The following is a 24,261-nucleotide window of genomic DNA, read 5'->3' as shown; positions in this document are numbered from 1 at the left end:
CACCCAGTTGCCCAACAGCATCAGTTTTGATCAAAGTCCTTTTAGTTAATTTTTTGCTGGTCATTCCCTCCCCCCAAAGCCCTGAAACTGACTTGCAGAAACTCAGATTCATTTCAGTTGCATTAAAAACATTATTAAAGAAAAACAATAACAGTTGGCTTTAAAGAACATATTCAAAATGAGTAGTTAACCCTGGTGTTAAGAAGTAACTATTTTTGAAAGGAGAAATGAGTATGCAACAATTTACAGCTGGCAGGCAGGAAAGATAATGAAATCCTAAAATTGTTGAAATGGGATATGTTTGCCCCAGGATCAAACAGAGATTTGTATAGCATCCTTCCATTTATCACTTGAGAATCTAATGATTGAGCCCTAAATTTCCCTGCCCTCTGTAGCTTCACTATGGCCACATATGCACCCCAGAAGCGCTGAAAACAATAATAAAACTTGTATGTCAGTCTTCCATTACCCCAGGTTGTTCTCAGCTATAATGAGCTGTGATTGCCATGTGGTATTTCAGAGCCCCACTCCTTAATTTAGTGAAAAAAATAATGTTTTTACTCTTACAGCTTTGGGGGTCTATTCTGCCCCTCTTGGAATGACTGGGAAAACCACACAGGGATGCTTGCTGCAAGTCAGTGCTCTTGCAAAACGTATTTAAATGTTTATTACCTGCCATATCTACAGATGCTTAGCACAGAACTTGCTCTGCTCATTTAATATGAAAAAAAAATCATATTTGGTCTATTTTCACAATAGGTAATAGGGTGTACTATACACACACAGTAGTTTGAAGTGGATATGAGGTGTGCATGCTTTTCATGTTCTCCACATGGCATTCTCCTCATCAAAATGCCAACCCACAACCCTTCCCCCCCCCCCCAATAAAATACTGATATTCTCATTCTGTGGATAATCCAATAAGGAAAAACTAGCCACTTGTCATCTGTAGCTGCTGGTGGTGTGGATGCTTTTTAGAGCTTATTTTTTTTGGTGGGCAGTTTGTCATGTGTTTCATTGAGGACGCTCTGTTGCCACACACCCTATTTCGTTTTTCTCCTTACCTGTTTGCAACCTAGCCATTGGGTTTTGGGTAGCCTACATGATGCTGAAGGCATCTCACACAGGGCCTCAAACCCTTGAAACTGTCCCCCTCCCCCCGCATCTTGGAGTGGGCGCACTGAGTGGACCTTGCCCGGACAGCAAGGCAGAGAGCTTAAAAGCTGTTTCCATGCTGGGAAATTCTTGTGTGCATTTAATTACACAATTTTCAACTTGCCAGGATTCAGGTGTAATAATGATTAAAATAGATCAGTTTAAACTAGATTTCAGTGGGCATGACTAAGCCTGGATCCAACCCCACATCTTTAAATAAAATGTTAAGTATCACAACTTGAATGAATGACCTGTTTTTTTGTAGAATCTCTGCAAAGTGGCTGATGGAGCTATTCATTTACACGTGTCCTTTTTCTAAAGTTCTTGGGGTTGCAAAGGCCAGGAGTTGAAGTGGAAGCTAGATTAAGGTTACCAGACGTCCCTGTTTCCTGGGGACAGTCCCCGGATTTACAAATCAGTCCCCATACAAAATCCATTGAAGTTGAAAAGTGTCCCCGGATTCATTGGAAAAAAATCTGGTAACCTTAAGCTAGATATACTAGGTTTGTTACTCTGTACAAAGGTTTACTATTGCAACTATTGACACAGAGAGCAAAGGCTATAACAAAGATTTTATGGTTAAAATGCCATCTTGGATCATGCCCTGCAGGAAGGTTCAGAAAATATTATGTGCCCTGAATGAGCAAACATCTTTCTCTTTGTAGGCTGTGTTAGATTTGTGATGATTGTATAGTTAGCAATCAGTGACAGTTCTCCCTTTTCTTTTCAGGTGATACTGTTACTATTGGAGATGTATCATACAAACTCAAAATTCCAAGAAATCCAGAACTTGTCCCAGTGAACTACAGTAAGAAACAATATTCTTCTAATACCCAGCTGGTTAAACATATATGAATAATAGTAATGATTTTAAAATTTATTTTCACCCCACCCTTCTCCCTGACCGTCTCAAGGCAGCTTACAGATAAGAACAAGATTCACTAAAAATATATTAAAAAATCATTAAAAACAATCTGTAATAGATTTTTTAAAAGCTTTTTGATGTTATACTGTGAATTTATATCAGAAGCCAGCTTGGCAGGATTTTACTAGAAGGCAGCCTGCAAATAGTTAAATAAATATTAGAAGAGTTTGATTACTACAGGATGGAGAGAAGGTGGAGGAAAGATAAAAGAAAATGCGAGATGGAGAAAGTCTGGGATGATAACATTTTTTTGGTTGCCTTCATTAGTAATGGTTAATTACTTTATGTTAACCTGAGCACTAGTAAAATAAAACTGTAAGATCAACTAAACATATCTGCCAATTCCTACCTACAGGCCTTTCTATGCTCTTGTTATTTCATATAAAGGAAATAGTGAAATTTTGTAGGAGCTGGTTATAGTATTGAAAAGTGCATTTGAGTGCCCTTGTGTCCATAGGGTCTGTGGCCCTGAGGCTTTGGGGGTATTCTTGTATGCATTTATGTTCTGTTCCTATCTGACAGGTTGTTTTGCATTCTTGAGTTTTCTTTCCATTTTAGGTGTCTCTTAAATCTGATCCAATTTCTTTTCTTCAAACCCTAACTAAAAATAGAACTAGCTAAATTCATTAATGTGAAATGTACCAGGAGCGTGGAGTTGCAAGCTTCTAAGTCTGGCTGTGATCACACATCATGTTAAGCCGTACTTAATGGTTCATTATGGTTTAATGTGAACAAGCCCCCTGCCCCCTGCTGAGAAGTCCTGACTTCTGGCTACACCATGCTGAGAACAGCCAGATGTGCTCCAGGGGACCCCAGGGATGCCACACCAGCGTTTAAAGCTGTTTTCAAATCCCTGTTCTGCGTTAACCGTGCCTAAGCCTGGCAAAGGAAGCTCACACATAAGAGAAAAGGAGCCATGTGGAGAACAGAATAAAGGCAGCCTTCTCCAGGGACTACAGCACCTTCCATAGCCCAGGGGTAGCCAACATGGTGCCCTTCAGAGGTGATTAAACTCCAGCTCCCATCAGCCTTAGCCAGCTTGGCCAGCAGTCAGGAATGATGGGAACTGTAGCCCAAACTCTGGAGGGAGGCCACCACATTGGCTATTTCTGCAAAAGCTCAATGGCCATTCCTGAGAAGACACTCTCTTGTATTTGTCTCATTTGTAGCCCCAAGAAGGTAAAAGAGCTGCCTTTGTGTTACTCTTATTTTACCTTCCCAAGTATCTTGTGAGTGCTGGCAGAAAGGATGTGCTAAAGTCTACCCAGGGACTTTCAGCGATGAGCAGAGATTACTTATTTGTTTGTTTAGTTGCCTAACACAGGCCAGTCTTGAGACGCCTTAACGTTTAATCAAATGTCCAGCCGGAGGAAAATCTTAACCTAGCTCACCCGCTGCCTCGCCTTTAAACCCAAGACTCTAGATGGCACTTCCTTTTATTAATTTAACTGGACTCGTATCAATCCATTTTATGCATCCCAAACACTGTCAGTTGCATTGGTTTGAACTTTAATAGATTTGAAATGTTTGTACTCTGAAAAAAAGGAGCTCTAAGCAGTGAGGCTAGAAAGATAAATTCAGAATTTGAAGAGCAGTATCAAAACTATTCAAGGCGCTTCAGAATTTAAAATTATTTGTTCGTAAATTCTTAATTTAGACCAAAGTCCACGCCTTTCTCATTCAGTTTCAGACTCTGTGGCTCAGTCTGTAATCCAGCATTTAAGATGGATAATGCAAAAAGACCTTTTGGGCCAAGACGTCTTTCTCATAGGACCACCTGGGCCTCTTCGGCGATCGATTGCCATGCAGTACTTGGTAAGTTTGGGGAGAGAGACTTAATTTTCATTTGGAAACTGGAGTGGACATTAGTAATTCTTAGGTTCCAGTGTAGTAATGTTTAGCAGTCTAAGAGACATGTAGCCTGGGAGAGCATCTTTTTGGATTTCTGGCAGAAGGCCCTGTAAAGTGTCCATCCCAGTGTGCAGAGAATATGTTTGATAATCAAGGATTGTTTAGAGTTACTTCCCAATTTTGAAGCCTTTGAATCAAACCAAGAACACACTACAGTTGATTTTCTAGACTGTTGACTGGGAGTGGCTGCTGGGACCATATAACACCAGTCCTAAAGGATCTTCATTGGCTCCCAGTTTATTTCCGAGCACAATTCAAAGTCTTGGTGCTGATCTTTAAATCCCTAAAGCGCCTTGGCCCAGTATACCTGAAGGAGTGTCTCCACCCCCATCCCTCAGCCCAGACACTGAGGTCCAGCTCTGAGGGTCTTCTGCTGGGTCCCTCCCTGCAAGAAGCAAAGTTACAAGGAACCAGGCAGAGGGCCTTCTCGGAAATGGCACCTGCCCTGTGTAATGCTCTCCCATCAGATGTCAAGGAAATAAACAACTACCTGACTTTTAGAAGACATCTGAATGCAGCCCTGTATTGAGAATTTTTTTTAAAAAAATTATATGTGCTGTAAGCTGCCCAGAGTGGCTGGGGAAACCCAGCCAGATGGGCTGGGTATAAAAGAACAACTATTATTATTATTATTATTATTATTATTATTGGCTGGTTGTTTTTTCATTGTTTGTTGCCTCGAACATTTGGTATATTTATTTTATTGGCATAGTCAAACTGGGGTTTAGACCCGGTTTTGGCACAGAAAACACTTTGGTCCCCCTGTATGATGACCTTTGTCAGGAGAGAGACAAGGGAAACATGTCCTTGTTAATTCTCCTCGACCTCTCAGTGGCCTTTGATTCCATTGACCATGGTATCCCACTGGAGCGGCTGTCTGAGTTGGGGGGGTGGCATTGCTTTGCTGTGGTTCAATCCAGATAAGACTGAGGCACTGGGTGGTTCCCTAGACCAGAAGGCTGGGAGGTTGCCTGCTCTTGATGGGCTTACACTCCCTCTGAGGGAGCAGGTACACAGCTTGGGAATATTCAGGATCCTTTGCTGTTACTTGAGGCTCCGGTGGCCTCAGTGGCGTGGAGTGCCTTCCATCAGCATTGACTGGTAGCCCAGCTGCACCCCTACCTGAACAGGAATAGCTTAACTTCTGTTGTCTATGTCTGTTACTGCAATTACTTCAAGTCTTTGAAGACTTGATTCTTTTAATAATAATAATAATAAACATTCTGCGCTAGATGATGATGATGATGATGATGATGATAATAATAATAATAATAATAATAATAATAATAATAATTTTTTATTTATATCCCGCCCTCCTCAGCCGAAGCTGGGCTCAGGGCGGCTAACAACAATCAAAATAATCCGACATTCTAAAACATTCATTATAAAATTAATTAAAATCAAATTAATGGCAACAATTAAGCAACATTCTGTGCAGATTGCCAGAGGAGGGGGTCAGGCTGTGCCCTGATCAAAGGCCTGGTGGAACAACTCTGTCTTGCAGGCCCTGCGGAAAGATGTCAGGTCCTGCAGGGCCCTAGTCTCTTGTGACAGAGCGTTCCACCAGATTGGAGCCGCGGCCGAAAAGGCCCTGGCTCTAGTTGAGGCCAGCCTAACCTCTCTGAGGCCTGGGATCTTCAGGATGTTTTTGTTTGAATACCGTAAGGTCCTCCGTGGGGCATACCAGGAGAGGCGGTCCCGCAGGTACGAGGGTCCTAGGCCGTATAGGGCTTTAAAGGTTAAAACCAGCACCTTAAACCTGATCCTGTACTCCACCGGGAGCCAGTGCAGCTGGTATAGCACCGGGTGAATATGATCTCGCAGCTTAAGGGAGCTTTTAGGTTTTTAAGAGCCTTTAAGAGCCTTTTTAACAATCTTTTTAAAGAATTGTTTTAATTTATTTTGACTGCGGCAGACCAACCCGGCTACCTACTTGGATCTATTACTGCAGTGCATTACTTTGCATTGTGTTCCAACATTTATATTATATGAATGGCACATATTCAGGAAATACACTGGGATCCTCCAGCTCACAATACATTTCATGAGCAACCATTAGCGCTAGACAAACACATTTTCACTATATGAACCCAAAGGAGTACAACACAAATGAAACAAAGTTTTCAACAATACTATTAATGATGCAGAAGTAATAGCAATGCTGTTTATGTTTATGATTATTGCTCTCTGTCATGCTATGAGTCACCCTGATGGAACATACTGCAAGATCTTTTTTACCTCGGTGTGTCTCTCTTATCTCTCCTTTTAGCTGGCCTCCTTACTTTGTTTTGATCCATCCAAGTGATTTAAAGCTGAATGTTTCAGAAATGTTCATAAGGAGGTAGCCTGCAAAAAAAATGCAACCATGCTGATTGAGGGAGAGCACTAAACGGGCCTCAAGAGATGGTGTTGCTGTTTAGTTTTATTCCATTTAGTGATGTGTCGCTGCCTCTGCCTCTGCTGGATAATTTGCCGTGACGCTGTGCTGATTGTAATCTATATGTTTTCAAATACTGTGCTATGTCCTACAGGAGTTGACCAAGCGAGAAGTGGAGTACATTGCACTCTCAAGGGACACAACAGAAACAGATCTCAAACAGCGGAGAGAGATCCGAGCTGGGACTGCTTACTACATTGATCAGGTGAGTACCTATAATCGCCAGGGGTCTTTATTGTCAATTTGATGAGAACTGATGATTTCTGGGCAAGGTTCTTGAGAGCGTGGCTGCCAACCAGATCAGGTACTCTTGAGGAGTCAGATTTCCTAGATCCATTTCATCTGGAATTCAAGCCTGGTTTTGATATGGAAACTTCCTTAGTCGCCATGCATGATGACTTGTGTTTAGAGAGAGACAGGGAGTGTGTGACTCCATGGATCCCCCTTGATCTCTTGGTACCTTTTGATGCTGTTGACCATAGTAACCTTTTGTTTGAGTTTAGGTATTGGGGGCACTGTGCTGTAGGGGTTTCATCCCTGCTTGAATTGATGGCTCCAAAATGTGGTTCCTGGAGGAGCAATGCTTGGCTATGGGGATTATCCAGTGTGGGGTCCCACAGGAGTCAGCTCTGCCCCTGCTCCATGCTGTTTAACATCTACATGAAACTGCTGAGTGGGATCATACAGAGTTTTGTAGAGCATTGGCACCACTATGCTGATGACACACAGCTGCATTTCTCCTTTTACATTTTGAATTAGCTCTTGGTTGTGATAATAGACTAGATGAGGGCTAATAAACTGAAGCTTAATCTAGTCAACACTGAGATGCTGTGGTGGGTGGTTCCTCTGGCATATTTGTGTGGTCCCTACTCTAGAGGGGCCATTCTCCCTTGGAAAGGGTTCTCCTGGATCCATTGCAGTCCCTTGGAGCACAGGTGGCCTCGATGCCACAAGGTTCCATCCTTTCATTTAGGCTGGTGGCCCAACTGCAACTCTATCTCTACAGGAAGAACTTGGCTATAGTAATATATGCTGTATGTAAAGGTAGGGCCCCCAATTTTTGCAATTCACATTCTCCCCTGAAAGTTGACAGATATTCCACCCCTGTTTTCACAGGGGAATATGGTCCTGAAAATGTGTGCAGTGGGAAATATTCAGCCTAGCTTTTGTTTTGTGCACTCCTATTCAGCTGTTTTTGCTTCTGAAGCTGATTTTGTTTTGATGGGCAGTGTGCCGTACGAGCAGCCACCGAAGGCAGAATCCTGGTTCTGGAAGGCTTGGAGAAGGCCGAGCGGAATGTCTTACCCGTCTTGAACAATTTACTGGAGAACCGCGAGATGCAACTTGAAGATGGCCGTTTTCTCATGTCAGCAGAACGTTATGACAAACTGCTGAAGGTATATTGGGTTGTTCCATCAATATTAGATCCCAAACAACATTAAATCTAAAATAAAAGTTGCTGGAGAGGCCTTGATCTCTAGAAGGCTTATTCTTTATATGGTTTATTTTATATTCACTCCTTCCCTGCTGGATCTCTCAAGTAACATTTTACTGCATGGAACTCTTTCTTTCTTCATTATATTTCTAAACATGTTTGCCCTTAAATACCACAATATCTATCTAACACATGCTTCTCATAGTGGGGAGGTCGGTACACCATAGAAATCCTGTACTGCCCCTATGACCCAACTTCCAGAACTTGCACTCGGAAAATTGGGTCTTCCTAATAGGAAGGTTGGTGAAAACTAAGGACTTCTTAAAAATCACTGCAACCTCCCTCCCCACCCAAATGATCTGGGTTGCTGTGCATAAGAGAAACCTGGTGGACAAGCAGTGACAAGAACAGGCGCAGCTACCATGCCCAGCCATGTCTCTGTTACACGTACAGGTCAATTCCTCGATCGAGTCATAGATGGCTCTGGTCTTATGAATCATTGACCTGGCATTGCAGGTAATGGTGGCTCCCTTGCCATGTACCGACATTTCCCCCCTCCTCTTTTTAAAGGAAGATTTTTTTAAAAAAACTGTTTTCAGGGTTATGGCTCACTGTGAAAGCACAGTGAACATGCATTCAGATCACTAATGTGTGAAGTGACTCTTAAAATCCTAAAATCAATATACAGTTTTGTTAATACTGGCATTTGTATTGAAGCTGATGGAGTGAGAGCTCTATGTCTTCCAGATCTGTAAGCCATTTGTTGTCCAGTTCAAACAGCTCTTCATTTGGTACTCTGAATAGTTGGTCTTTTTTCTGAAGTGGTTGCAGAATTCTAATTATAGGCTTCATTTATTCAGGAGCATAATAAATCAGAGTTGGATGCATGGAAGATTGTTAGAGTCAGTGAAAACTTCAGAGTCATTGCCCTGGGCCTCCCCGTCCCCCGATATTTGGGTAACCCATTAGACCCACCTCTGCGATCTAGATTTCAAGCAAGAGATGTTTATTATCTACCGTTTAAGGTAAGTAGTGTTACGGGTGTCTGGGATTGTACACAAAGTACAGTTGAACGATGCTTTAATGTGTGCATTTACATGGGAGTCAAAGGTGTTCTAAAGGAGGAAAATGAAATGACGGAGAAGCTAAATGCATTATTTGCATTTGTTTTTCACTGTGGAAGGGCAGATGCCTGTCTCTTTACTCACTTTATCAGGAAGTGAGTGAGGAACTGAGGCAAATAGTAGTGACAAGAGCTGATGTTTTAGGCCATGCCGGCAAATTAAAAATGAAGGCTTCGCCAGCTCTAGATGGCATCTACACAGGAGCTCTTTAAGAACTCAAAATTAGAATTGCTAATCATCTAGCAAAAAACAACAACCCACAGTTGGGGAGTAGGGTTCCTGGAGATTACAGGACAGTTAGTTTAACATCTATTCCAGAGAAACTGGTGGGAAACATGATTAAAGATAAAATTACTAAGCATACCGATGTTGTCTTGTTGAAGAGGAGCTGGCATAGCTTCTGCAAAGGAAAGTCCAGTCTACTTAACCTTTTAGAATTCTTTGAGTGCATCAATAAGCATGTAGGGAGGGGTGATGCAGTAGACTGTGTGTGTTCGACTTTTTGAAAAGCTGTTGCAAAGCCCACCACCAAAGACTTCTGAGCAAGCTTAGCAGTCATGGAACAAGTTATCTTATGGATATGCAAGTGGTTAAAGTTCAGGAAGCGCAGAGCATGAATAAATGTCATAATGGAATAATGTAGGATCCCCAAAGGATCTGTATTGGAACTGGTGCTTTTTATATTCTTCACAAATGATCTGGCGTTAGTGGTGAGCAGGACAGAGGCCAAGTTTCCTGATGACACAAAATTGTTCAGAATATAAAAATGAAAAGGACGGTGAGGAGCTCCAAAAGGATCTCTCCAAACTGGGCGAATAGACATTAAAATGGCAAACACCATTTAATGTAAGCAAGTGTAAAGTGGTGTGCATTGTAACATAATATCTGACGTTGACAGACCAGGAAAGAGAACTTGGGTGGAGAGCTTGATGAAGATTTCACCTTGCACCCTGGTGGACAGAGTGCTGTTGCTTGAGTAAATGGCCTGATAGGTGATACTGTCTTCTATTTTAGGACCATCTTTCACAGTTATATTGTATTGGACCTAACGTTTCAACTGAGAGGTAAATATATGCATTACAGCTATGCATAAATGTTCTTAGAATTTAGTTTTCTTACCTATTGACTTCCCTCGTAGAATATTAGAGTTGTTTAGAGTTTTTGTTATATGACCAAATGAATTGGGTGAGATAATCTAGACACGATATACAAAGGTTCAGATTTTTATTAGGCCTCCTAACAGATTTCATGGCTAATCTACTTTAGGTAATGGTGGTACAAAATTCGGGTACGTCTGTCTTCCAACCAAACTCACGTCTTTAGGATGGGGTGAGAAAGAATCCTCTGTGAATAAACCTAGATGAGCTCCTTGATGAACCTTCATTTCATGACAGAGATCCTGTAGTTTGTTTAAACTATACTTAATGCGGAAAAAGTGAGAAACAACTGAGCAACTGTGATTTCAGATCTGCCTGAAACCATAGTTTAAACCACAGTTCCCCAAGTTCAGAAATTATTGTGGAAATGTTCAGGGAGGCAGGAGAGGATATATTGTTTATTAATAACCTTCCTAACTTGCACTAGAAAGTTCTATAACTTAGCAGAGTTTTACATTCCCATTTTAAATGCACAGCAGATAGCTGGTTGCAGTCTTGTTTAAGTCTCTCAATATTAGATTCCTGGTAAGTTCCCTTATATCCCTCTTAAAAGAATAAACACGCGACAATCTTGTGTAAAGTATATAAAAGAAGTTTACTCACATCATCAGTTCACAGTTGGATCCCTGAAGGCAGACTTAGTTACAAAGTATATACATGTGAATCTATCTGATATGGAGATAGTCCCAGTGTCCTATGTTGGCTGAGAGCCAACAGAGCAATTCTAGCTAAAAGTTGCTGCTCCAACAACGGAGGAAGTCAAAAAAGAGTGTGGCAGCATGCCTTGTCCTTTTGTTACCTGGACAGGTAAGGTCACACCCACCTCTAGTCACATGCAAAAGAAGGATGTTCCAGCCAGGAGGAAACAGGAACCTTTCGACTGGCTGGACCAAACATTCCCCCGGAATGCTTCTCTAGGAAAACAAGAAATGATGTGTTTGACTGCTCTCAGTGGATTACATCCCACAATTATGGGGAATTGCACTCAGTTTAAAATTGGAAGCAGGGGCTTCTGATCTCTTCAAAACAGGAGATACTGGTCATGCACAAGATGGAGGCCTGCAGATTGTTTATGTAAGTCTGAATGGGGCCAGTGTGAGATTAAAGACACTTGTACCTTTTTTGTTTTGATTGTTTGTTTCCTTTTTAGAATTTGTGGAGAAATAAGCTGAATGGGCCAGAGATGGGAAATAGAACAACGCATCTTAAATTTCAGCAATGATCTCTTGCTCTGTTAGAAACGTGCCTTAAAAACAACAACTGTGGCTTGCAGGATCAAACATTCTGCGCTAGATCCCATGTTGTGTGTGAACATGGCATGTACCCAGGATGGATATATGCCTTCCTGTTTACACTCCTGATATTATGGTTGTAGCAACTGTTAGCCTTACTTCAGTTAGCATTTTGAATTTAAGATTAAAATTTACCTAGATGAGTTTCTGTCAGTATATTATAAAACTTTAGTAAAAGGTAAAGGTAAAGGTACCCCTGCCCGTACGGGCCAGTCTTGCCAGACTCTGGGGTTGTGCGCCCATCTCACTCAAGAGGCCGGGGGCCAGCGCTGTCCGGAGACACTTCCGGGTCACGTGGCCAGCGTGACATCGCTGCTCTGGCGAGTCAGAGCCGCACACGGAAACGCCGTTTACCTTCCCGCTAGTAAGCGGTCCCTATTTATCTACTTGCACCCGGGGGTGCTTTCGAACTGCTAGGTTGGCAGGCGCTGGGACCGAGCAATGGGAGCGCACCCCGCCGCGGGGATTCGAACCGCTGACCTTTCGATCGGCAAGCCCTAGGCGCTGAGGCTTTTACCCAGAGCGCCACCCGCGTCCCTTTAGGGTTGCCATATTTTGAAGAGCAAAAAAGAGGATCCATTTGCCGTCTTCTACTTTTAACTATGGATCACTATGACGACACTCACTTTACATACCCATGAAAAAGAGGACGTGTCCTGGAAAAAGAGGACATATGGCAACCCTATGAAAGAAGCTGGTACTCTAATTAAAGCGGAACCAAAGAAAGTGGCCTATCATATAGAAGATTGCTCTATTTAACAATGATTTTAAGATGTCATCCATATTGGCAGCTAGATTAAGCAAATTTGTTGCTAAATAATTTGACGCAGATTAAACTGGATTTATCCTAAATTTCAACATGAGAGCATATTAAAAGGTTAATAAACAGTATTAATGCTATCTATATTCTCAAACAAGGGACTAGCTTGTTTTTAGATCCCAAAAAGGCATTTGATAGGCTTGAATGACCCTATCTAGCACAGGTTTTACAAACATTTGGAAGTGGATATGTTCCTTCAAGATGAATTAAAGCTTCCTGGATGGGCAGCGTAGTGTCAGCTAAAATGACAGTTTTACCATTTTTAATTCTTTTTGTTTCAACTCCGCCTATAAGTATTTCAGGAAAGGACCCAAGGAAATGGCAAAAAATGATTGTAAGTGTTACTCATCAGGGCAAGAGACCTAGACTACGATTAGCTGTATTGTCCTAACCTTCCCAGAGAGAGGCTATGTGTTTACCACATCTGCAAAGATATCATGATGCGGTCCATATACAAAATGCCATTACAGGCAGAGGCCACTATAGGCACATCCGATATGTGTGAACCAAGCCCATGTGCCTTGCGCCGAACCCAGAAGTGACCCGAAAGCATCACAAAAATGTCACCAAAAGGGGTGGAACAGGGTGTTTGCAGGCTTTTTCAATGCTGTTTCAACCCCCACATAAGTTGGGAGTTGCCTGTAGTATGATCAACAATGTGAAAAGGGAATATTTGGACACAATCAGAGTTTGATAAATTTGAGCACAGAATACCAGGTAACCCATTTTTTATTCATAACATAAACTGTCCAAGAAATTATAACAAACCCATTTTGCAAAAGCAGAATTAAAGATTGGCGATCCTGGATATCAAAATGAGCACCTCCTGTATCACAGTTGACTCCCTTCGCATTGCAGCCCTCCTTCCACACATCTGATTGGAAGCTGTTGGATATCAACTGGAAAGAAAGAGGCTTTTATAGATTGATTCCCTTTTAAGAAAGCGATATTTCTCCCACAGCAGGGCAAATCGTGGAAAGAATGGAAGGGTGTAATATGAATTGGCTATTGATCTATCAGGTAAAACACTTTATCTCAAACACAACAGTTAAATCTCAGGCAATGAGACCATTACCACCATTTGAAATTCTGATTTTGAATCCCCCCCAATTATCAATTTTAAGGTGAATAAAGGCTATGTATAGTGCCCATATAACCAAGCTAGTCAATGATGGAGCTATTTCAGAGCCATTCTTTTTAAACTGGGACACAAGGCACAGACCCTCTTTGTCATCACTGCTGTTCGCTTTAGATGTTGAACCATTTGCTATTGCAATTAGATTTAGTGAAGGAACCAACGGGATGAAGTTGGTAAAAGAAAAAAGGATATTTTACGAAAAATATTATTTTTCTTTTAAACAGTGTTTTATTTAGGAGTATTGTTTGTCTAACATTTTTTCCCTTTGGGTTTTCTTTCTAGAATTTCTAAACTTTTGTCATTTGCAACTACTTTTTGCACCCAAGAATCCTCCGCCCTGGGTCTTCCTGATTTTCCTCTGGACACGTTAGCATCTGCTGTGCAGATTCTGGTAGGTCCTTGCAAATAAATACAGTGGTACCTCAGGTTACATACGCTTCAGGTTACAGACTCTGCTAACCCAGAAATAATGCTTCAGGTTAAGTACTTTGCTTCAGGATGAGAACAGAAATCGTGCTCCGGTGGTGCGGCAGCAGCAGAAGGCCCCATTAGCTAAAGTGGTGCTTCAGGTTAAGTACAGTTTCAGGTTAAGTACGGACCTCCGGAACGAATTAAGTACTTAACCTGAGGTACCACTGTAATGGATACCAAGATGGAGATTCCTTATCTGGAGTTTAGGGGAAGCATTCAGGTATTAAGGATAAAGAAACTGCTTCTACAGTGTAGCTAGAAAAAAAAGAAGAGAAAATAGCAAATTGCTGCAGTGAAGGCTTATTTTCTTTCCTAACATAGTTCTCATCTGCAATTGAAAACAGTTTTGTATTTCTACTTCTTCTTTGTTACACTGCTACAAATGCGTGAATTACAGTATGTCGCCTAACATTTCTCTGCTCCACTGTCGGCAGCTGAGAGCTGTTAATGTGAAGATCCAATTGAGGCCAGTGCGCACCTGTTGAATAGTTTGTTTAAATGTTAGGGTTTATTATTGTTTCACAGGATGTGTACCACTTTAAAAGCCAGGGTGCATATCCTGACCTAGTTTTTACAGCTGTGTAGCAGTGTAGCAGGTGCTGATGAGTCACTGTAATTAGCTGTGTCAGCAATTCTGAATGGTATATAATGTGCTGTATGTACCTTACTCTGTCCCCTGGTGGATGGATGGGTGATGATTATAGACACTATGTAAGGTGTATGTTAGAGGAGTTTTGTTATTAAACCTTGCAAAGATCTCTCTGCGTTTCTTCAGTGATTCCATCTGTGTGGTCTACTCTGCACGCACACTGCGGCATTTTTCAAATGCCCAATAGCACCATGTCAAATCTTGGCCAATGAACTAATGCTTTTTGGATCCCCCAGTCAAGGCTCAAATTTGCACAGCAGCTATCCTGCAGAACAGAATAAAGCTCAACCAGTAAAGCCACAGATTCAAGACTGTAACTGAAAGGAATCACTTGGGTTATTATCGAACAAAACTGCATGACACTTTGAGAGATTATGGAATTTATAGGAAATAAAACCTCTTTAAGCTCCCTATTGTATTAGGTTAATCAAATTCATAGTTACTAATTCAAGGCAGAAGGCTAGCCATTGTGGTCTTCACTTGCGCAAGGCTTGGCTGAAGCAGAGCCAGTTTGGCTTTGCTGTCTTGTCTCACAAATATTTTAAAATTCTTTGAGAAGGTGAACTAGAATATTGGCAGAGCTGATCCGGTTAACAGAGTGGACTTGGGCTTCCAAAAAGCTTTTGACAAGGTACTTCACTGCAGACTCCTGAGATCACTTCCCAGGCATGGACCCAGAGGAGAGCTCCTCCTGTGGATCTAGAGTTGGCTAAGTAGGAGGAAGCAGAGAGTAGCCATAATTCAGAGGCAACCTTTGTCCTTTTGCTTCAGACAGTCAACCATCTTCAGCTTTTTGTGTGTGTGTGTTCTTCACTCCCCTTCAAAACAGTGACCAGCGTACATGCCCCCTTTCAATGCAGTGACCAGCGTACATGCCCCTTACAATGTAGCGGGCGGGTGGGAAGGTGACGTCGGGACGGTGCGTGACTAACGCACGCACCGCCCCCATGCGACGTCACAGCCAGTACAGCGCCCGCCACAGTGGGGAGTGTTGGGGCACACAATGCGCCTCCTCCCCTCGCTAGTATCCGCCCCGGAGCCGCGGCAAAGGTGTAAAAGAGCCACATGCGGCTCCGGAGCCACGGGTTGCAGACCCCTGGTCTAGTGGAACCTAGGAACCTCAGAAAATAGAGCTTGCCAAATAACTTTTGAAGTACTGATGAATGGCACTCACTTGCCTGTTTCCCACAAAATGTTGGCACCAATGTTTCTTTCAGGTTTAGCACAATAGTGATTCTGTTCACTTTTTCTGTTCTCTCTCTCTCCCTCCCCTCCCAGAACTGCTTGCCTATGATGTCAATCCAGCATATAATCAGGTGGCTTTATCCATATAATGTTCTTTTGGGGAGGGAAGGCAAGACAGCCGTAGAAGATGCCTTAAAGGTAAGCGTTCACTGTTTCCATACAAATTATTCTGGCATAGGTAGCAGCCACACTTTACAGTTCTCTGGAATAAAATAATAATAATAATAATGGCTAAATTATTGGTTTCAAAGCTAGAGAAAGCCCTATGGTCTCAAGAACTTTCTCTTCTGCTGCTGTTTTATGTTTCTCCAAAGGTGTCTTCTAGTTATTGTGGCTTTCTGTATTTATTTCGTGTCATTTTGGGTGGGGACAGAGAGGACTGATGAAAACTGTAAGTGAAGGCATTCCATGAGCTGTGTTTTCTTTTCGTGGCTCTTTTTTAAAAAATATATTTTTATTAAAGATTTCTTAGTTTACAAAAATGCGTGCATTGTCTCCCTTTTCAAGTTGTGTTTTCTACAGATCATTTTCATTTCATTTCATTCATGTGAGCCATTAATGTTGCATACAGTGTTAGGTTAGGAAGGAAAGAGGGGGAGAGGGGAATGTGGGGTGGGGTGGGGTGGCAGTGCTTCTATTCTTCTACTCAGTGTATGTGTGGGGTTTTGTGTCAGTGTCACTTGTGTGGGTTCTTTTACTATTTGCTTGTTGTATTTCCATGGTGGTGAGAGAGGTTGGGGGTGGCTTAGAGTGTGGTTGGTTGTCTTTGTTTGGCTGCAGTGAGATTTGCTTTTGTGTGTGTGTGTGTGTGTGTGTGTGTGTGTGTGTGTGTGTGTGTTTTCGGATCAGGTTAGCCAGATTGATTCTTATGCTGTCGGTGGATTCTTCTTGTTGTCCTGTTGGGCTGTGTATGTTTCATGATTCTTTTTGACATGTTGAAGTCTAATGATGATTGAATAGCAAGGATGTCTTGAGGGACGTAGTCTTCCATGTTCATGGTGCCCTGTAGGCTTATTAAATATAAGTTAATTGAGTGAAACACAGAAGATCTGCATTGACAGTGCTCTTGCTTAAGGGGACATATGCAACCCAAACCTGTTCATACTTCTTGAAAGTAATTCCCAGTGTGTTTAACAGGGCTTGCTCCTAAGTAAACGTACATAGGATTGTAGCCTTACTTTTCTAAGACCAGTTTTCAGGAAGCTTGCCATGTTTGCTACGATCCCTTCAAACTGATGACATTTGATTAATTAACATTTGATTATGACAATTAATTAAACTAGATCTGAAATATTGAAAAATTAATCATACATTTTGGGATCATTTTACTTTTCCCAGTTATGAGGCTTCATTTTGCTATTAGATCTGTTCTTTAACAGAAAGCAAATACTATCTCCACCTGAGTCTCTTTTTTTGTGGGGCGGGGGTGTCATGTCTACAGGAGGACTGGTTAAAGGAGCAGACAATATACAGCTGGCCATTATGGAAGCTGCCTGATGTAATCCTCACCCTTTATGTGACTGCAGCCAGTGTTGTGATCTGTCCCAAGAGTCCACCCAGGTTTCTCATGTTCCTTCTTTATCCTCCATGAACACTGTCACTGGGCAGGGGCAACTTCTAGACGCCGGGTCTCTCTGTTTGGCTGTAAGTCCCTCTGAGTTGCCCTGGGCAAGAGAAAGTGACTAACAAATTTAATAAATAATAACAATATTTGCCCATGGCTCTTGGTGACCCTGTAAGTTCAGCATGGTGGCCAAGCCCAGACTAAGGACCAAACAAGGTGGAGGAGTTTGGGGCTGAAAATACTTTCACAAATAGAATAATCTAGAGCTTCTATTCCTTCCTCTTTCTTAGCGATTTGAGCTGCAGGATTCAGAAAGACCTGTTGTACCTACAAGAGTGTTAAATGTGAACAAGAGGGAGGATGGCAAGGTTTTGCAGGCTGACGTGACTATTCAAATAGCCGGGGAAGCTGTGACACTTCAGGTAACTATTTAATTGTTTAACAAGCGGGAGGATAAACTTTATTGCACATGTATTGCTGTGTTGCTGCCTTCCTTTCATTTCTGACTTTCCCAGAATTTGACATAAAAATAAACAATATGTTGCATTCCTGTAAACTGGGATGCTGACAGACTTGCTTGGGTGTCATGACAAGCTATGGTTATTCTGAAGCAGGAGTGAAAACTTCCAAAATCATAATTGTGGCAGTGCCAGGTGCTTATGTGTGCATGCACAAGCAGGAAGCTTGTTGTGGAGCACCCTTGTAGTGCTAAACCATAGTTTATTGTTCGATGATACGGCAGTCAGTAAGAAAGACTTAAGCTGAGCTATGGATGTAGACTTACATATGGTTTGTTCATTGTTCAGGAAACAAGTTATATTCATATTATTTGACAGGCAAATGTCAGATTTTGTTTTCTGGAGTGAATTCTTGAGCAAAGAGAGCTATGTGTTGTTAGCATATTACAGATATTAATATTGTACAGTTTGAAGCAAAGGGATGCATGGAAACAGAGGGCTTTTGGAATGAAGCATGGCCCAGACCCGTGAATATTATTCAAAATTTTACTTGCAGAATGTTCTTTAAAAACATAACACACACAAAAGTAAATGATACATCAAAGCAGTTTCATATCTTGCGCATATCCAGCACAGGCTCAGCATCTTCTTAGAAATAAAATAAGCTTATAATGTGAGCTGACAAATGTAGTGCGCTCTCTCTCTCACACAGACACACACACAGACACACACACACACACACACACACACAGAGGGGGACAGAGAGGCATTGCCTACATTCCACCCTCCATTTTCCCTGGAGCTGTTTTCTCTCCCTTCAGAAGAGTCTTTTACACATCTTTACTCCATAGAGTCTGAAAGAACAAAAGATTCCAGCCACCACCCTCCAAAGATGGCGAATTTGCAACCCAGTACCTTAATCACCTGATCTAAGGTTACTCACTCACATGTTAGCTACTAGAGAACTACAGTTAATTATCAATTCAGCTAGAGCTCAGAGACCCTTTCTTGGCTTTAATATAGCCCCATGGAAAACCCCCATGTTAAACCTTTTCACCAATACACAGGTATTCACCATTTCTGTGTCAATTAAACCAATTATACTTAACATAGCGCTATCTGTCTTTTAGGTTCCTGCTGGGACTAGGCCACTAAACCTGCATTCTGGGACAGACAGTTTCATTAAGACTCCCAGCCATGAACAGCAATTGGCAGAAATGATATTGTCCCACATGGTTAAAGATATCTGTTTGATTGGAGAAAAAGTAAGTGCCATAGTGTAACTGTAAAGGTAAAGGGACCCCTGACCGTTAGGTCCAGTCATGGACGACTCTGGGGTTGTGGGGCTCATCTCACTTTACTGGCCAAGGGGGCCCGGCATACAGCTTCCGGGTCATGTGGCCAGCATGACTAAGCCGCTTCTGGCGAACCAGAGCAGCGCACGGAAACGCTGTTTACCTTCCCGCCGGAGCGGTACCTATTTATCTACTTGCACTTTGACGTGCTTTCGAAATGCTAGGTTGGCAGGAACAGGGACCGAGCAACGGGAGCTCACCCCGTCACTGGGATTCGAACCGCCAACCTTCTGATCAGCAAGCCCTAGGCTCAGTGGTTTAGACCACAGCGCCACCCGCATCCCTTATGTAACTGTACATAGCGCTAAATTTAATGCAGCATTGTGATAGACACAAACTTATACCAGTTGGTGAGGGTGGGGGAACTGCCCAAACCAATTTATCACAGACTGATTTCTATTGTGCGCCTCACCTGGAAGTAATTGTTACTTGCTCAGGTTGAATGTACAGCTGCTTCAATCAGCTTGTTCTCCTTTCCCCCTCCAGGGTTGTGGCAAAACCGTTCTTGCTAAGGAATTTGCAGCTACATTAGGGTATAACATAGAACCCGTCATGCTATATCAGGTAAGTTTATTGATACCCCAACCCTTGGCCTCCTAGACTTGTCACACACTGACCAGAGGGTTGCGTTTGGATTGTCGCTCGTCTCTTATGGTGTTACCCTATTCCTTACTAAGGGGGTTGGACCAGGCTATACCATTTCAGATGCCATGCAGTTGGAGTCCCTTCAAAAGTCAATGCCCTGAGAAAATGGATGCCTGGGGGAAGAATTGTAGTCTATTCTCTATGGTTCCTGTGCTGCAGGGATGTTAATTTTTATACAGAAGAATAATTTTCTGCTCTGGTCAGACCTCACCTGGAGTACTGTGTCCAGTTCTGGGCACCACAGTTCAAGAAGGACACTGACAAACTGGAACGTGTCCAGAGGAGGGCAACCAAAATGGTCAAAGGCCTGGAAACGATGCCTTATGAGGAACGGCTAAGGGAGCTGGGCATGTTTAGCCTGGAGAAGAGGAGGTTAAGGGGTGATATGATAGCCATGTTCAAATATATAAAAGGATGTCATATAGAGGAGGGAGAAAGGTTGTTTTCTGCTGCTCCAGAGAAGCGGACACGGAGCAATGGATCCAAACTACAAGAAAGAAGATTCCACCTAAACATTAGGAAGAACTTCCTGACAGTAAGAGCTGTTCGACAGTGGAATTTGCTGCCAAGGAGTGTGGTGGAGTCTCCTTCTTTGGAGGTCTTTAAGCAGAGGCTTGACAACCATATGTCAGGAGTGCTCTGATGGTGTTTCCTGCTTGGCAGGGGGTTGGACTCGATGGCCCTTGTGGTCTCTTCCAACTCTATGATTCTATGATTCTAATGTGAGATCCCACCTGCAGCCCAGGCACCGCAGTGAAAAGTAGGCCATTGATTCTGTGATCTGTTGGCAACTGGAGCCGATTTCATTTTCAAAATAAATCTGCATGTTAATAGTTTAGGTTGCTTTTATGTTTACTTTAAAACAACAAATTTGGGTTTGTGTTAAGGAGGTCCGGTGCAGCCTCCATGGCTTGGCACCATTTTATCACCAGAACCATTTAATATCTATATGAAGAGTTTGGGAACCAAGTTTCATCAGTGTTCTGATAGCCCTCAGCTCTAATTTTTGGATGGCATCTGAAACAGGAGAGGCTGTGGGAGCCCTGGACCTGGATAAGGGAAAATAAGATGACATAGTAACACTATCGTACATTGAAGTTGCTTAGAAACCAGTTTTTCTTTTCTACTGCTCTGTTCTTGGTATTGCCTATTGAAGACATGGGTTGATGCCTAGGTAGTAGCGGCAACTAAGTAAGGATGACGGATTACAGAAAAGAGAGGTCAATCCTTAAACTGCACCAGGACTAAAACAGTATTTTGCCTTAATTGGCAACATCATTTCATTTGAGGCAATGCTTGTTGCCTGTTCTGGAGACAAAGCTGTAGCATGCTTATATGTTTATTGCACATTTTATGTGTGCATAAATCCACGGCTAAAACAATCACGGTTCCCTTTTTGATGTGTCGACTAAAGCAAAATATTACAGTGCCAGCAAAATAAATGCTTTGTATTACTGAGACTCACACTAATAGGAGTTTGCTGCTGCTGTTGTTACTCATAGGATATGACAGCCCGAGATCTACTGCAGCAGAGGTACACTCTCCCTAATGGGGACACTTCCTGGAGACCATCTGCACTTATAACAGCTGCCCTGGAGGGGAAGCTTGTAATTCTGGATGGGATTCACCGTGTCAACCCAGGGACCCTCGCTGTTCTGCAAAGGTCAGTGTGACAGTCCTAGAGGAATAGATCTGTGGGGTGTTAATGAAGGACGCGGCGGCCAAGGCTTTAAGAAGTACAGGTCCACACTCACCGGGGCTTCTGCAGGAGTGTTTCTGGAAGATCTGACAGTGCTTGTGAAGACTCACCAATTTGGTGAACCAGTCACGAATTATGGAGTCTGGGCGATATTTTTTCAAGCCAATGGAGCTGTGCAGCCCCGGACACCAGCCCCACAGAGAGCCCCCAGTTCAGGGAAATGTTGTTTCTGCATGAGCACAGCCTGCTTGCAGTCCCACGTGCTTCCAAGGCACGAGAGGAGCTGCCAGCAAGTGCGAGTTGGCCATAAAAAGGCAGTCCACTTAAAATACTATAAATAAATATGTTGGCAAAAAAGGACCGAGGAGCACAGCAGATGTCATGTCTGCCACATAGGTTGGCCTTACACGGCTGATTTGAAAAGCAGAATTGCCAGTTCTGAAGAAGGGTGATCTTGATGCAGAATGTGGAGGGAGGGGGCTTTAACTGTTGCCCTGCCATAGCCCTTTTAAATGGCACTACAGGTGGGGCATAGGATTTAAGCACCTCCCTCCACACAAATGTATTTCCTGTGTATATGCTACATGCCCACATGAGGAATATGAAAACACAGGAAGATTGTGCTTCAGAATTAGGGACATAGGTGGTGCTAAGGTCTAAACCACTGAGCCTCTTGGGCTTGCTGATCAGAAGGTCAGGGGTTCGAATCCCCGCGACGGGGTGAGCTCCCGTTGCTCGGTCCCAGCTCCTGCCAACCTAGCAGTTCGAAAGCACGCCAAAGTGCAAGTAGATAAATAGGTACCACTCTGGTGGGAAGGTAAACGGCGTTTCCGTGCACTGCTCTGGTTCACCAGAAGCGGCTTAGTCATGCTGGCCACATGACCCTGAAAAACTAACTGTGTACAAACGCCGGCTCCCTCGGCCAGTAAAGCAAGATGAGCGCCACAACCCCAGAGTCATTCGTGACTGGGTTTAACTGTCAGGGGTCCTTTACCTTCACACAATCGACCTAATCTAGCTCTACTAATCCTACCATGACTGATTTTGTTTTGCTTTTTTAAACTGCCACACAAGACCAAACCACATGACAGATGCCACATCCATTTTGGTCCTGAGTTATCCTTAGGTTGCTTAAGTTGTTAAACATGATGGAAAGTGTATGGCTAGGTTTTGCATCTGATGCTCACATTGAATGGAAATATATGAATTACACGTAGGAATATTCTGCACTGTAACATTTAATTAAGATAAAGGCTGAATCTAGAAACCAGACTGAGCACATACAAAGCGACTTCCATTAGTTGTGGCAGTCCTGGCACATGTCTCCCTATGGTTATCCTGAAGCACAATCTTCCTGTGTTTTCATATTCCTCACGTGAGCATGTAGCATATACACAGGAAAGAATTCTTCCATGTAAAGTCTAAAGTGTCCCCAGGCCATAGCATTAACTCTTTCAGTATGAAATGGTTGTTTCATAACTGGAGCTGTAGTCTTCTGAATTTGCTGTTGGTTTCTTACTGCCCCTCTAGACGTCATCATTCTAAATTGTTTCATTATGGATTGAAAAGAGATTTATCTGTGATGGTGATAATAAAGTGTGAAAATGTTTGGTGTGCACATTTCTGGTTTAGCTAACACCACTGATTCTGTGAATTTGCCTTCAGTTATATGTTAATATTGCTATGCTTTCCTTTAAATCACATTTTGGAATGTGTACTGGTTATGTTGTTGTTAACACCTTGGAATTTGGGGGGGGGGGGACAGGAAGCTGTGTTGTGGGTAGGATATTTTTAGCCCTTATTTTCCCCTAGAGTGCTTGCTCCAGATTTTCAAAGTGCTTTTCCTGTATGGAAGCTTTAAAGAGCGATTTGAGGCTGTCTTTTGAAAGAGAAACCCTTGGGCAATGGATGCATGTGCAGACTGGATGCCTGGACATCTCTGTGTTGTAGCCCATATATTTAATTTTGTTCATTTAAAACATATTGTTATACTGTTCAATACTACATTCTTTCAAAAGATAGGAGAGCAAGATTATTAGTGACATTATACTTCATGCATAATTTAAAAAGCAAGTGTTAATTCCTTGTCCTAGTTGGATGTTCTCGATCAGAGCTTTAACTCTGATTCTGAACTTTCGCTGTAAATTGCATCCTTCAGAAAATGTGTGCAGATTGGAAGACGGCCCTCGACTCATTCATGTTCGCCTGTAGGTTTGTTTTATGCGTCGATATTTCAACACATGAAGGAATTGCTATGATGGTCAGTGGCAGGAAGAGCAAGCGTAAAGTGTTTCTCTAATTAACAAGTACTGATTATTAGAACAGAACCTCTAACTTGCGTATTGCCCCCTTTTTTGTAAAATCCTGTGCAGGTTGATTCATGACAGAGACATTACTCTGTATGATGGCACTAGATTGCTCAGGAATGAGAGATATCAGAAGTTGAAAGAAGATCTACAACTCTCCGATGAGGAACTACAACAAAGGTAAGCCTGCTGGGTGGTGGTGGTGGTGGTGAAGATTAATGTTTGTTTGCCACCCATCTGACTGTGTTGCCCCGGCCACTCTGGTTGGCTTCCAACAGATTAAAATATCAGACACAGTAAAACATCCAACATTAGCAAACTTCCCTATATAGGGCTGCCTTCAGGTGTCCTCTAAAAGTCAGATAGTTGTTGATTTCCTTCACATCTGATGGGAGGGTGTTCCACAGGGCAGACGCCGCTGCCAAGAAGGCCCTCTGCCTGGTTCCCTGTAACTTTGTTACTTGCAGGTAGGAAA

At 42.6% G+C, this 24,261-nt stretch overlaps 1 protein-coding gene and 1 long non-coding RNA gene across 2 annotated transcripts in view; one reads left to right on the top strand and one right to left on the bottom strand.

Moving 5' to 3' along the window:
- Positions 1-24,261, top strand: part of VWA8 (von Willebrand factor A domain containing 8) — a 97,200-nt gene that overhangs the window by 2,223 nt on the left and 70,716 nt on the right. The window contains exons 2-14 of the mRNA XM_028738079.2: positions 1,886-1,963; positions 3,765-3,895; positions 6,523-6,633; positions 7,658-7,825; positions 8,724-8,888; positions 10,002-10,051; positions 13,677-13,785; positions 15,793-15,897; positions 17,614-17,745; positions 18,912-19,046; positions 19,623-19,700; positions 21,284-21,444; positions 23,853-23,966. Coding sequence (XP_028593912.2) covers positions 1,886-1,963; positions 3,765-3,895; positions 6,523-6,633; positions 7,658-7,825; positions 8,724-8,888; positions 10,002-10,051; positions 13,677-13,785; positions 15,793-15,897; positions 17,614-17,745; positions 18,912-19,046; positions 19,623-19,700; positions 21,284-21,444; positions 23,853-23,966 — 1,537 coding nt within the window. The remainder of the gene's footprint in view (positions 1-1,885; positions 1,964-3,764; positions 3,896-6,522; positions 6,634-7,657; positions 7,826-8,723; positions 8,889-10,001; positions 10,052-13,676; positions 13,786-15,792; positions 15,898-17,613; positions 17,746-18,911; positions 19,047-19,622; positions 19,701-21,283; positions 21,445-23,852; positions 23,967-24,261) is intronic.
- LOC144328753 (uncharacterized) lies at positions 12,968-21,644 on the bottom strand. The gene is made up of 2 exons (XR_013394054.1): positions 21,536-21,644; positions 12,968-13,155 (listed from the first exon to the last, which is right to left on the bottom strand). It is a non-coding gene; the product is annotated as an uncharacterized LOC144328753 (long non-coding RNA).

Source organism: Podarcis muralis, chromosome 8, assembly GCF_964188315.1.
Source record: "Podarcis muralis chromosome 8, rPodMur119.hap1.1, whole genome shotgun sequence".
NCBI classification, from domain to species: Eukaryota; Metazoa; Chordata; class Lepidosauria; order Squamata; family Lacertidae; genus Podarcis; species Podarcis muralis.
This window is presented reverse-complemented; position numbering and strand designations above follow the sequence as displayed.